The sequence below is a fragment of the Malaclemys terrapin genome, chromosome 2, assembly GCF_027887155.1.
Source record: "Malaclemys terrapin pileata isolate rMalTer1 chromosome 2, rMalTer1.hap1, whole genome shotgun sequence".
Classification (NCBI taxonomy): domain Eukaryota; kingdom Metazoa; phylum Chordata; order Testudines; family Emydidae; genus Malaclemys; species Malaclemys terrapin.
The window spans coordinates 90,391,274-90,405,681 of record NC_071506.1 but is presented as its reverse complement, the minus strand read 5'-3'; the positions used below and the strand labels follow the sequence as shown (position 1 = coordinate 90,405,681).

The 14,408-nt window shown below is 38.5% G+C and overlaps 2 protein-coding genes across 5 annotated transcripts in view; one reads left to right on the top strand and one right to left on the bottom strand.

The window, feature by feature from the left end:
- The window catches only part of PTPN2 (protein tyrosine phosphatase non-receptor type 2), a 56,478-nt gene that overhangs the window by 26,597 nt on the left and 15,473 nt on the right, over nt 1-14,408 (top strand). For 3 of the 4 annotated variants that reach the window (XM_054016749.1, XM_054016747.1, XM_054016748.1), the window contains 3 exons: nt 2,123-2,260; nt 11,867-12,076; nt 13,309-13,467. In XM_054016749.1, coding sequence (XP_053872724.1) covers nt 2,123-2,260; nt 11,867-12,076; nt 13,309-13,467 — 507 coding nt within the window. The remainder of the gene's footprint in view (nt 1-2,122; nt 2,261-11,866; nt 12,077-13,308; nt 13,468-14,408) is intronic. The other variant, XM_054016750.1, reaches the window with a different exon arrangement.
- PSMG2 (proteasome assembly chaperone 2) overlaps nt 8,576-14,408 on the bottom strand; it is a 45,920-nt gene continuing 40,087 nt past the window's right edge. The window contains exon 8 of the mRNA XM_054016753.1: nt 8,576-10,572. The gene's annotated coding sequence lies outside the window, so the exon portion shown is untranslated. The remainder of the gene's footprint in view (nt 10,573-14,408) is intronic.

The following is a 14,408-nucleotide window of genomic DNA, read 5'->3' as shown; positions in this document are numbered from 1 at the left end:
TCCTTTTTGTGAAGAGATGATGCATTCTTTTTTGTTGTTGCTGGAGGCTTAAATAACAATCTGGGAACACTAATCTTGCTGGCTGCTTTATCACATTTGATTTTTGTGACAACTGAGATACTGTACTAATTCTACAAGCAGGACTAGAAATAACTTTAAGTAGTTTGAGGGGATAAGTGAGAGTATTTACCAACTCTCTTCCAATTGTACAGAGCTAAGATACCTTTATTTAAATGAGGTAGTGGAGCTAAGAGGTGAAATTCATTTCAGTAAGTACAGGTCTAGAAAGATGAAATAAAATTCCTGAGGCAGGGGGATGTAAAAGCGGAAGAACTAAGAGGGGAGTAGGAGTTAGGGCTTAGGTGGGTTCCAAGATGAGATGTAGAAGGTAGGAAACTTAGCTTAAGTTTAACTCCATTGAGATTTTTTTTTCTATTTTTCAAAGTGTTCTAACAGTAGCAATGTTTCGTTAATAGACTGCTGTTGATAATGAAAGCCTGACTTCGTGCTACCAGCAGAAATAAAACTAGTCTATTTTCACTTCCTTACAAGTCAGTGAGAATTTAGAGTATATGAATCACTTGAGAGAGCACTTTTTTTTTTGTTGCCAGCATGTGTGACTCTTTTAAATATCTAGATATTAACCGTAGTTCTTAGCTATAAATGCAATAAAGTTCTGGTCATTCAAAAATTCTTGGCTAGAAAAGTTTGATGGCCTAATGTACTAGGCCTGGAGCTTTGGGATCCAATTATGCAAGCAAAGGAAATGCAAAAGTCCCATTCACTTCTAAGCGCAAACTCAGTCAGATAGGTGAGTAAGCGCTAAAGGATTCTGATAAATGGTGCATTAATTTAAAAACCTTGGGGATGATGCTGCACAATGGCAAATGACATGTAACCTCTATAAATGTAAAGTAATGCATATTGTCAAAAATAATAAACTTCTTTTATGTGCTTGGTGGGCACTGAACTTGCAGAATGCTCTGAAGGGTGAAAAGTGTCACTGGAAGAGCTCAGTAAAGGTGTCTGTCGATTGTAGAAATATTTAAAGCAAGTATGGTGTTTGGGTGCACATCAAGATGTATCAGAATTGGGGAAAGGGCAAGAGAAGGGTAGTGAATATGGCTAGAGCGTTTAACTCTACTTGCAAGTGATGAGAATGTAAAAACTAGGATTTTGGAGGACATAGTTATAAGCACATAAATGTGTGTGTAATATATACTTAGAACCAGATATGCAAGCCCCCAAATTTTACAAAGAATCCCAAACTGACAATACAGCTACAATTTATAAAGAAAAACACTATTATATGTAGTGTATAGTAATCCTGTGGAATTCACTACTACCAGGGATCAAGACAATACTGTGGATGGCTTTTTTTTTTGTTTATCTTTTAAAAGGAATGGATAACTTTATCTCAGCCTGCATAGTCTAAGCATTATTCATGAGTGAACAGTTCTCATCTTTCAGAGCATATACTCATGATAGGGGTCAGAGAGGAATCTGCTCTATCCCTCTCCCCCATGCAAAATGTTGTCCAATTGTGGCTCTCGCTCTTTGCCTTTGAGGAATTAAGTAGTAGTGCCTATTGAGTAGCATACTGAAATAGGTAGACCAGCAACTTGCCCTAAAATAGCAAAGCCTATGAACTTGGGAACTTGGTGTAGTCATTTACATCTGTACGAAGTGAGTGTAAAATGCTATTAAATATACATTTATATTTTGTTTGCACTAATGTAAATCACTGTGGGAAGTGCTCAGTAGTGGAGAATTGAGCCCTAATTACTCTAATTTAATAGTGCGTCAACTCTTTGGAAACATGTCCACAAGTTAGCATTAATACTTTTTTTTTTAACGTATATTATTTGTGAAAGTTACTTAAACACTGTTAAATTCAGCTATACATGTGACTAATGGATGCTGTATATCCTTGAAAAGACAGTTTTAGTTAACATATTTTAGCTTAATGATAAATGGTAACTATCTCCTTTATTCAGGATGAAGAGAAAAGCTGTCATAATGCATCCATATCCCCCACCCCGTGTAGAATCTGTGATCCCGCATATTTTACTTTTGTCACTTGTCTCAGTGGGCAAATATTTACTTACTTTTTTAAATTTAGGTAAAATGTGCCCAGTACTGGCCAACAGAAGAAGAGGAAGTCATGAGGTTCAAGGAAACGGGATTTTGTGTGAGGCTAGTATCAGAGGACGTAAAATCCTATTATACAGTACACCTACTACAATTAGAAAACATCAATGTAAGCATTTTTCTCCATACATGTGTACCTCATATTCATAAGATTAAATATGTAATAAGTATTGTTTGAAATATGTGTAGCAAACTACCATTTCATGCTTAGACCAATTTTTGCATAAAAGGTTATAACATTTATTTTGCTTTTAATGTGTTCGAAAGACACAATCATACAAGTGTATGAATTTGTGTGTGTGTGTGTGTGTGTGTGTGTGTGTGTGTGTGTGTGTGTGTAAATTAATAGGCCACTATTCAAAGTGCTGAAATCTTGAATCTTTAATTTCTCTAACTTGGAAATCAAAGCATCCCAACACCATGTTTAATTTTAATTGGCAATGGCAGAGTGGCAGGTTTTTTAAGATTATAATTGTAACCTAGTTTGGTCAGTAGCATTGGGGGATAGAAGCTGGCAACATAGTCTATTTCTTCAATGTCTTGTTTGTTCTGCAAAATGTTTGCTTTTTTGGTTATTGTTAATTGAATCTATAATGCCATTAAAGAAGCTTTGACACAAGATATTTAGGAAGAAAGTGAATTTGAAACCTCCTCCATGCGCTTCTTCACATCAGCATTCTACAACTGGTCGTCACATTGCCCAGCTCGCTGAGTAAAAGTGAGACAAGGTAGAACTTTACACAGCTGTGTCCTCGTGACTTGGGTTCTCCCCACTCAGCTGATCCTTTCTTTTTTTTTTTTTTTAAATATTAGTGGGAGAGGTGAAGAAGGGTTGTGGTTGAGGAAACGAAGCCCTCCACTGCTTTTGGCAACTTGGGGCGGCAGTCTCCCCAAATACCACAAAGTTGTTTTGGGGCTTTTGTTTTTAAGGGCCTGGAATAGACAGTCCTCGTCTCCCTCTCTTCCCACTCCCAAGAGTTACTGCAAGCATTAGAGCTGGAGTAACTCGCACAAAGCATTTGGACTTTGGCTGATATTGTCCTAAGATTCAGACAGTGTGGAGTGCAGAAGTTATCAATTGCATAAGCTCTCCTATTCCCCCACTTTGCTTCTCTCTTCATTGCTGCTCATCATTTAAGGCTTTGGGTTTTTTAATCCTCTGAAGCAGGCCCATATGTGCTCTAGATAGATCCTTATATGTGAAGTTGGCTCATTTCAGAAGAATGGAATAAGGTAATAAGGTAACTGTACTATTTAAATGCCCTGGTCCTCTTACAAGCCTCCAGTATATAAAATAACATTTTAACAGAAATCCTGTGAACTTTTTACAAAACAGTACTTGGAAATAATTCTTTTGTGAATTAATATTAACTGTTGAAATTATTACTTTCCCTCTCTAACCATCAAGCTTTTACATAGTGGCTACTAACCGCTGATTGTATTTGATTCTACTTGTGATAAGTCATAGATCATAGAATATCAGGGTTGGAAGGGACCTCAGGAAGTTATCTAGTCCAACTCCCTGCTCAAAGCAGGACCAATCCCTAGACAGATTTTTACCCCAGTTCCCTAAATGGCCCTCTCAAGGATTGAGCTCACAAACCTGAGTTTAGCAGGCCAATGCTCAAACCACTGAGCTATCCCTCCCCCCATATAGTGTGCTATAAAATTCTCAAGAATTCAGTATTCTTGTTTAGTCCTAAATGCGTGATGCTCACCTGCATCTTTTGCAGCGTATTCTAAATTTTATGCAGCTAGTTGGTTAATAACGTACCAAATACATTTGAGAAATGTGTAAACTTTAGATCTGGAGCAAAAGATCAAGAACACAACTTTATCTGAAGAGCTAACACCCTGACGTTTCCATAAGTTCTGGGAAAACTAGGATTACTGAATTTGTAAAATCTTTTCAAACTCTTCAACAGTACATTGCTTATGGTACAACACCATATCTCTGCAGTGCATCGCCAAAATATATGAGTGAAGAATTCTAAAGAGAGGGCTATTTTACAGGGTTACTGGAAAAATGAAAACTTCTGAATATACTTGTTTTTTCGGTTGAAGAGCGATTATCAGAAATGCATTTACCTGCAAAGTAGTGTAAGGCATGGTATTGGACACATTAATTGGTTTCTGTTCTATTTCATGCAAATGTTTATACTTCCCTTTGTGGTCAGGGTCATAGAGTATATGACTTTTGGAGAAGGGGAAGAGTGTTTGGAAAGATCCCAACGAACAGTTAAATAAAATAATGCACCATGTATTACGGATGATGTTACACAATTTCCTCATTTTTGCTTAACACATGCTCCTTTTCAGAATATGCAAATCTGATTCTTCCTTTTTACAAGGTCTTCACTTGTGTGTCCTCCATTCCCCTTCCCCATTTTTCTTGATTATAGATAAGGCTCCATGTTCGGGAGGTCGTGGACTTCTGCAGCAGCTGGCGTGACTTACCCCAGGGCTGCTTGAGCAGCTGGCTGTTGGGCCCTTGGGCCAGCGGCCTTGGGGACAGCCACACCGGCCGCTGCTGAAGCAGCTCTGCAGCCAGCCACTCGCACGATCCTGCAGCCAGCTGCACCGGCCGCCGTTCTGGCGGCCCCGGGCAGCAGCAGATGCGGCTGGCCCCAGGGACCCCGCCTGAGCAGCAGTCCTGGGGGCGGCAGGAGCAGCCACAGCTCAGGGGCTCGTGGCAGTGATCCCAGATCAGCAGCTGGTCCCAGGGCTCCCCATGCTGGTGGCAGCCAGAGCAGCTGCTGGCCACCTGGGGCTTCCCTTCCCCCGCCAGCAGCCAGAGCAGCTGCTGGCCACCTGGGGCTTCCCTTCCCCCGCCAGCAGCCAGAGCAGCTGCTGGCCACCCAGGATTTCCCTTTTCTCTCCCCACCCCCAGCTGGTGCTGCAGGCCCCCTGAGGCTGCCCCCCTCCCCCCCCCAGCTGGTGCCATGCATGGCCTCCTCCCCGCCCCCGTCCCAGATTCAGTCAGGGGTATTTATAGTAAAAGTCACGGACAGGTCACAGGACATGATTTTTTGTGTTTTGCCCGTGACCTGTCCGTGACTTTTACCCAAAATACCCGTGATTAAATCTTAGCCTTAATTCTAGATAGTGCTGGTACTACCATCTCTACTAAAGTTGACTGATGCATTCCATTATAAGAACTTAGCCAAAACTTAACTGTCTGAGCTGAAATTTTCCACACTGTTTGTTGTCTGCCTCAGGCTGAATTGTTTTGAAACTGTTAGCAAAAACAGGTCAGCTGTTTCCAAGAATTAAATTAAATTAGGAGGAAATGTTCATAAACGTTTCATTGAGAAGCTCTAGCACCTCCATACTTCGAAGAAAAGGCTTGAAATGTTGTGGGGTGGCACAGCTCTGACGGCAGCGTCCCTGCCAGCAGCAGTGCAGGAGTAAAGGTAGCAGTACCGCAGCCTCCCCTACAATAACCTTGCAACCCATCCGCCCCCCACCCACACACCCCACAACTCCTTTTTGGGTCAGGACCCCTACAACAACACCATGAAATTTCAAATTTAAATAGCTGAAAACATGAAATTTATAATTTTTGAATTCCTATGACCGTGAAATTCACCAAAATGGATTGTGAATTTGGTAGGGCCCTGGATAGGCCATAGCACGGTATCCGGTGGAAGGGAGATAAGGCTAGATCCCTGGTGGTTAGATTTATAGAGACATAAAAGCAGCTCTTTTTAGTGTTCTTTAAGCAGTATAAGGAAAAGAGTACATGTCTTCAAAGCAGTCCATGAGTGTAGTGTTACCTGCTTGTGCACATAAAGGGGAAGTAGAAATGGAATTTCTACAATAATGCTGGGGGGAGGGGGGGGGAAGTTCACATGGCATATTAACCATCAGTTGGTTAATATATTTTACTGGTATACTGATATCCTGTAGCAGTCTTTCAAGAAAGGATCTGAGGAATGAGTATTTACAAGTAACTTGGAACTTAAGAGAAGGTCTTTGTTTTGATGCACTTATCTTTGTGGAATTTTTCTCTGTAGTTTCTTGGTCTCTTCTCTGCAGTTTCTTTCCTCTTGGTAAAGCTAGGAAGGCTTTTCACTGAAATGCTATTTAACAAACAGTTTGAAAGAAGTAACATGATTACACTCTCCACCTCAAATCGTGACTTAAAATATTTAAATCCTGGTGGAAACTTCTTTAAACCCTTCTGTACTATTGTGTACATTATAGAATCATAGGACTGAAAGGGACCTTGAGAGGTCCTCTAGTCCAGTCTCCTGCCTCATGGCAGGACTAAGTTGTTAAACTGGTGTTTGTCTAACCTGCTCTTAAATCTCCAATGATGGAGATTCCACAAACTCCCTAGGCAATTTATTCCAGTGCTTAACCACCCCGACAAGTAAGAAGTTTTTCCTAATGTCCAACCTAAACCGCCCTTGTTGCAATTTAAGCCCATTGCTTCTTGTCCTATTCTCAGAGGGTAAGAAGAACAATTCTTCTCCCTCCTCCTCCTCCTTGTAACAACCTTTTACGTACTTGAAAACTGTTATCATGTCCCCACTCAGTCTTCTCTCTTTTCCAGACTAAACAAATCCAATTTTTTCAATCTTCTCTCGTAGGTCATGTTTTCTAGACCTTGAATCATTTTTGTTGCTCTTCTGTGGATTTTCTCCAATATGTCCACGTCCTTCCTGAAATGTGGTGCCCAGAACTGTACACAATACTCCAGTTGAAGCCTAATCAGCGCAGAGTAGAGTGGAAGAATACCTCTCATGGCTTGCTTGCTTGCAACAATCCTGCTAATACATCCCAGAATGATGTTCGCCTTTGTTTGTTTGTTTTTTGTTTGTTTGTTTTTTGCAACAGCGTTACACTGTTAACTCACATTTAGCTGTGACCCCAAGATCCTTTTCCGCAGTACTCCTTTCTAGGCAGTCATTTCTCATTTTGTATGTGTGCAACTGATTGTTCCTTCCTAAGTGGAGTACTTTGCGTTTGTCCTTATTGAATCCTATTTACTTCAGACCATTTCTTCAGTTTGTCCAGATCATTTTGAATTTTAATCCTATCCTCCAAAGCACTTGCAACCCCTCCCAGCTTGGTAGTGTCCTCAAACTTCATAAGTGTACTCTATATGCCATTATCTAAATCACTGAAGATGTTGAACAGAACCAGACCCAGAACTGATCCCTGTGAGACCTCACTCATTATGTCATTCCAGCATGACTGAACTGCTAATAATAGTCTCTGGGAACGGTTTTCCAACCAGTTTTGCACCCACCTTATAATAGCTCCATCTAGGTTGCATTTCCCTAGTTTACTTGTTAGAAGGTCATGCAAGACAGTATCAAAAGCCTTACTAAAGTCAAGATATAGGATGTCTGCTGCTTCCTCCCTATCCACAAGGCTTGTTACTCTTTCAGAGAAATCTATCAGTTTGGTTTGCCATAATTTGCTCTTGACAAATCCATGCTGACTATTACTTATCACCTTATCTTCTAGATAGTTGCAAATTGATTGCTTATTCTTATTTATTCTCCATTATCTTTCAGGGTAAAGAAATTAAGCTGACTGGTCTGGGTTGTCCTTATTTCCCTTTTTATAGATTGGTACTATATTTGCCCTTTTCCAGTCCCCTGGAATTTTTCCCTTCTTCCATGACTTTTCAAAGATAATCACTAATGGCTCAGATATCTCCTCAGTCAGCTCCTTGAGTATTCATCAGGCCCTGGTGACTTAGACATCTAATTTGTCTAAGTCATTTTTAACTTGTCTTTCCCTATTTTAGCCTCTTCTGATCCTACCTCATTTTCACTGGTATTCACTATGTTAGATGTCCAATCACCACCAACCTTCCTGGTGAAAACCGAAACAAAAGTCCATTAAGCACCTCTATTTCCACATTTTCTGGTTTTTCCTCCTCTCCCCCCCCCTCTTCATCGAGTAATGGGTCTATCTGTCCTTGGTCTTCCTCTTGCTTCTAATGTATTTGTAGAATGTTTTCTTGTTACCTTTTATGTCTTTAGCTAGTTTGATCTGATTTTGTCCCCACATCCTTGTGTTATTTGTTTATATTCATCCTTTGTAATATGACCTAGTTTCCACTTTTTGTAGGCCTCTTTTTTGATTTTTTGGTTAAGCCAGGGTGGTCTCTTGCCATATTTCCTATCTTACCTATGCAGTGGGATAATTTGCTCTTGTGCCCTTAATAATGTTTCTCTGAAAAATTGCCAACTGTCTTCAATTGTTTTTCCCCTTAGACTTGCTTCCCATGGGATCTTACCTACCAGCTCCCTGAGTTTGCTGAAGTCTGCCTTCTTGAAATCCATTGTCTTTATTTTGCTGTTCTCCCTCCTACCATTCCTTAGAATCATGAGGACGAACTGAAGAGATGAGTTTAAACCTTGTGTGTAAATATATTGGCTGGCTGATTGCATGATGAACTGTGTGTGTTTGTTTTTTGTGTGTGTGTGTGTGTGTGTGTGTGTGTGTTTTTTATGAATTGTAGAGTAGAGATGTACCTCTTAATCAGATAGGAAACTTACAAGACTGGCAGTATTTCTGTGCAGTCATCTGTTGAAGCTGATGAGGAATCTTAAACTCTGCGGATTAGAAATTGGATTATAAAATACACCGCTACCTCGATATAACACGACCCTATATAACACGAATTTGGATATAACTCCGTAAAGTAGTGCTCCGGGGAGGAGGGGATGGAGCTGCGCACTCCGGTGGATCAAAGCAAATTCAATATAACGCAGTTTCACCTATAACGTGGTAAGATTTTTTTTTTGGCTCCCAAGGACAGAGTTATATAGAGGTAGAAGTGTATAATGTTTTCCTTGACTAGATCTCTGCCCTCCCATACATAGTAACATATAACACAAGATGATTGTTCGGATAACCTGTGGACAGGTTAGGTGAGAACAAGTGTCCATCTTACATAGTCTTCAGAAGTTTGGGCCTGCAAAGTGATGAGGACTGTATTTGAGCCAGTTTTGCCTTGCATGAAACTGTTGTGACAGGGAGAGGTCATTCAACAGATTGTACAGTCAAGCTATCTAGAGGAAGCTTAGACTCTTTGAGCCAGAGTAAAAAGGATCCTGGATCACTTACCAATCTAAAGAGAATTTTTGGATGAACCATAAATCCACTTTACCTTTTGGGGATTTTGGAGGATAGCTCAGCATAATCTATACAGCCCAAGAATAGAAACTGGAGCATTAATGTTGCTCTGATGCACTGTTAAAATCAAATAAAGATTAAGAGCCGGGCCAAGAGGAAGTGTAGTAACTCACCCAGATTTTGGCGGCATGCACAGAAGCAAATAACAATAGCCAGTGAATAGCCTCAATTGATATGCTGTTACCAGAAACTAAGGGATATATCTCGATTCTAGGAAAGAGGTTGGTAGGAATGAAAAGACTAGAAGACAACAACTAGGTCTCACAGCTGATGTGAAATGCTACACCAGCATACTGATAAGAGAAATAATTTAAAAACTCAAAATGTGTTAATACCTTTTCAAAATTGTAAAAATGTATCTTTTCTCCAAGTGCCCAATGGTTACCCTCAAATGTTTTCCTGAGGAGCTAAAACAATTTGTAATTGTGAAATGGAAATGTACAAATGTCTTGTTTTGAGTGACTATTTGGTCTTTTGTCAATTTAGTGTGTGTGTGCGTGTGTGTGTATATACAAGTAAGAAATAACAGGAAAAATAACTTCTTTGCTTCTACTTGGATATTGTGTAAATACAAAATATTGGGGACAATTCACTGGTAAAAGTGCTTGTTTTAAAAAAATAAATGAAACTAGTATTAAGCCTTTGCCTTAGACAAATATTGATAAAGAAAATCTCACTATATTCCTACAAAAGGAAAACCTATTTCAGGTTTCAAAAATGTAGTCCTATGTGGCAGATATTTACTCCATGCAAACTTTGTGATTTGTTTGCTTCAAAAAGGGCTTCTTGTGAAGGAATCTAAGTCCTTTAACCTGCAGTTTTGTTGCTCACCGGTGATTTAAGTGGGGGTATTGGATTATAGTTCTGCTCTGAAAAGTGGCAATATAAAAATGGCACCTTACTCAGTAGATATACTCGGTGTGTGTTCAAAATCAAATCTGTTTGAACAAAGACTAATTTTTACTACTCTCTATTCCTGTTGGTACAGCAAAACCAATACAAGTTCAGGAGAAGGAGCTGGAGCTTGTATTGGCTTTGCTGTACCAATAGGAATATTCTATTTATTCTAATTTGTGCATCAAGAGAATATATGTGAATGTATAAATTGTTTAGTAACAAACTACAAAGAATCAGATTCTGTTGTCCCCTTCAATGTGTATTACAAGATGGTTGATTTGCACTTCTATAGTACTTGGCATGCTCAATGTACATTTTCTTCTGCAGAACTTGAGGTTGCTCAGAACCTTGCAGCATCAGGCCCTAAATGAGGGGAAAAGCAAAAGCTGTAACTGTGGAAGAACTTGTTTCCAGAACAAATGTTGTTGCGACACAATAAACATGAACTGAATAATGCTATTTCAAGTCACTTTCGAGTAAATCTGCACTTCATAAAAACTTGCAATGGACTGAGGAGGAGAGGAGCTCTCTAGTGTCCTGCAAAATGGAAACAATTTACTTTGTCATTGACCTAAAGAAAAATACTTCAGCTTTAATGGAATCTTATTAAATCTTTTTTAACTATTCACTTTATGTATAGAGGTCTAGCTATCACTTTAAGAAAACATAGAAATAAGATGGTAACATTGGGGAAGTTTAGAGAAAAGTATTGGGAAAACAGATGCTTGGTACTGAGATTGATTTCTTGAGATTCCAAAATCCTAAATATCCATAATTAAACCACCTCAAAGTAAACAAACAAACCCTGTAGCTTGAACAGCTAGGTCTTAGTGAGTCTAGTGGACATGCAGTCAAAGCTGGTTCCTGAAGCTCTCTGGGGTTAATGCATTTGGGAGGTGTGTTGGCATAGAGCTCAGCCAAGGAAGGAGGAAAACATAGCCTTTCCATACACTTTTTATATCTATATCTATAACAAGGTTGACTGTCTCCAGCAGAAGTGAAGTCTAAGGTTTTCTGACATATGGGCCTCTTTAAGCCCTGCCTACAGTAGGACTTTTCCATAAATTTTCCCACTGTTGCTACCATTAGTGGCAGTGCTAGTGTGGACAAGGTTCCACAGTTAATGGCAATTTAAACACCATACTGCCCACCCCTGCTCATAGCAGGGATAAACAACATGCAGCTTAAAATGCTGGCAGTCTGCTGGAGCTAGCCCTGTCCATACTGATGCTCTCACTGTTGGCATCCGTTGAGCTGCACTAGTAGTAGTTAGAGGGAAATTTTAGGGGAAAAGTACTAATGTTAGAATTTTAGTAATGTTAGTGTGTGTGGGAATGGATCCCAGTAGATACCTTAGTGTGGCTTTTAAAATGAAAAACAAAATATAACTAAGGTGTTGGTCACAAATAATGACGTAGTGCTTGAAGAAGTGTCATAGTGCCAACTTTTTGTTGGGAACAATCTAAGGTTGCAAATTTTAAGCAAGCAGTTTGTGTCAACCTGACGGAGAGGTTTAAAATATTGAGTAGCTCTTGGCCTAGACTGATGGACGAGTCTCAAAAAAATAATTATCCAAAAGCAGAGGTACCCTTTTTGTTCATTTTTTTTTTTTTTTTTTTAATTTTTTATTTTTTATATTTTTTTTTTTCGTTTTTAGAGTGGTGAATCCAGGATGATATCTCATTATCACTATACTACGTGGCCAGATTTTGGAGTCCCTGAGTCCCCAGCTTCATTCCTCAACTTCTTGTTTAAAGTCAGAGAATCTGGTTCGCTGAGTCCTGAACATGGACCTGCCGTAATTCACTGTAGTGCAGGGATAGGACGCTCTGGCACATTTTCATTAGTAGACACCTGTCTTGTCCTGGTAAGTGTTTCTGTGGTGGCTTTTGGTTTATATTTGAGTTTTTTAATGAACATTCTTTACAAATCAGATACCTGTAAATAAGCCACACATTTGTGAAGGTAAATGAAGACCCTGTGGAAGCTACTTTGTTTCTCTGACACTTATTCTGATGGCTTAAATAAATGTATGAAAATGTATAATTTTTCCACAAATGTGGGATGAGTAGAAGCTCTTCACAATAGAGACTTGTTTTCAAACTGGTGATCTTAATGTGCCTTAGTTTTTTATAGACCTTATTTTCAGAGATTTGTAACTTTGCCCTTAGCTCTTCACTGTTATCTGAAACTTGTTTGATCAAAGTCTGTCTAGAAGTGGAATTTGCTTTCTAATTTTACAAAACTTGAAGGAAACAGCAGTATAAATAGAAAAATAGTGCAACAGAATGAAGCTTGTTGAGTTTTTTGGTGGTTCTAGTATTCCTGTAACTTAAAAAAAAATTAAATTAAATCTGAAGTGTTTATATAAAGCTAAACACGCTGAAAGAAAAGCCACTATTGCTATTGCAAAACATTGTATATCTATCAGATTAGTGTTTCTGATTCTTTTTGGGGGAAATTACTTTTAATAGGACATAATCATTAGTTCAGTTACTGGACATATAGCAAGTAATACATACTGCACTGTTTTTCAAAGTATGTTTATAATGGTATTAGCCAGTCTGTGTTATGCCCCAAATTTGCAAATGGTTTGGTCGACTCATTCTTCTGCCAACATTATCCCATCATCCTATTGAATGTGTCTGTCTTTTTAACTAAGCACCAAGTTGTAGTACTCAGAACTACTGTGCCCCAATCCTGCAAAGTAAACACATTCATGAGTAAAGTTAGGCACATAGAAGTGTATTAAGACTCAGGGCTTTAATTATTACTAGCATATTGGCGTTTGTGATTTCAACTAACCTCCAGTTGTATTTTAACATACCTTTTTGTGTTATATAAAAGTATTTTAAGTGATTTTTCTCTTGAGAAATAAACTTAGAAATCAGTTTCAGATGTTAGTTTCTCATACAGTTGTAACAGAAATGTGGTAAAAAGGGTGGATGTATATATTCAGTAGAAATTGTGTGACTCAAATATCTGTTAAAAATTTTCCTTATTTTTTGGTTCTTTTTAAAGAACAGTTGTCCCACTTTCACAGATTAGGTCAAAACTCTTAGTATAATTAACCAGACTTTTTTTTTTTTTTTTTAACAGATGGAAAAAAAAGACCCTTCTTCTGTGGACATTAAGCAAGTATTATTGGATATGAGAAAGTATCGCATGGGACTTATTCAGACGCCTGACCAGCTAAGATTCTCATATATGGCTGTAATAGAAGGAGCAAAATTTATCATGGGGGATTCAACTATACAGGTAAATGTTTAGAATAAACTGACTCTACTATAAAAATCCAAATTTGCAATGTTTATAATATCAATGGGTGATTCAATTTGATGTTCTCTTAGTTATTTTAAAACATGTCATTTCTGCATTGGTTAAGCAGATAAACTTCTCTTAATCAAGCATTGAAGGGTGTCTTGATTATACCTAAACAGATTCCTGTCTCAGCTAAATTTTTAACCCTATGTGTTAGTACCCTGCTCTGTGATATATGGCAGACATACTCTATACTAACATAAGGAAGGTTAAATCAGTATCTTCAGCTTTTTAAAAAAAACAAAAGAAAGGTCATTTCTCCAAGTGAAATTGAACAAGGATCTTTTCTCCCTGAATTACCTGTACTTTGTCTGTTAATAAAATACTCTGCTGCTGAAGGTTAAAGTTTGCTATCAGGTAACATTTTTCTTACTGTTATTTCATTAACCAGCTATAGTCAGTATAACCAGCTAGATGAGCTTAATTGGGTTTATTTAATGCAGTTCATAAGGTTCAGGTTTTACAAGTCACTAGTTCTAAACTTTGTTTTCAATGTGCCTTCCGGTAATAACGCTTACAATAGCTTCAACCACTCAAGGATGTCTTGTCAAGGAGACACAGAACTCTTTTTTTTTTTTTTTTGTAGGGTACATCATGTTGTTCGTTTTTTTTTTTTTCTCTTGCTGAAAAAACAACATACTGTAGACAAGTGTAAATTAACTTGACAAACCTACTTCGCTTTCAGAAATAGGATGCCAAATTCAATGTAGCTTTCATCGATTGGGTATTTAATGGAAAAGTTGTGGATGGAAATGTAGATAACTTAAAGCATGTTTATTACAGCTATGCTCTTGCTAACTGTCTTGTCAAATGTTTCCATCCTACGCGCATTCTGTCCTTGTGTGTAAATAAATAATTTTACACAACCACTAAACACC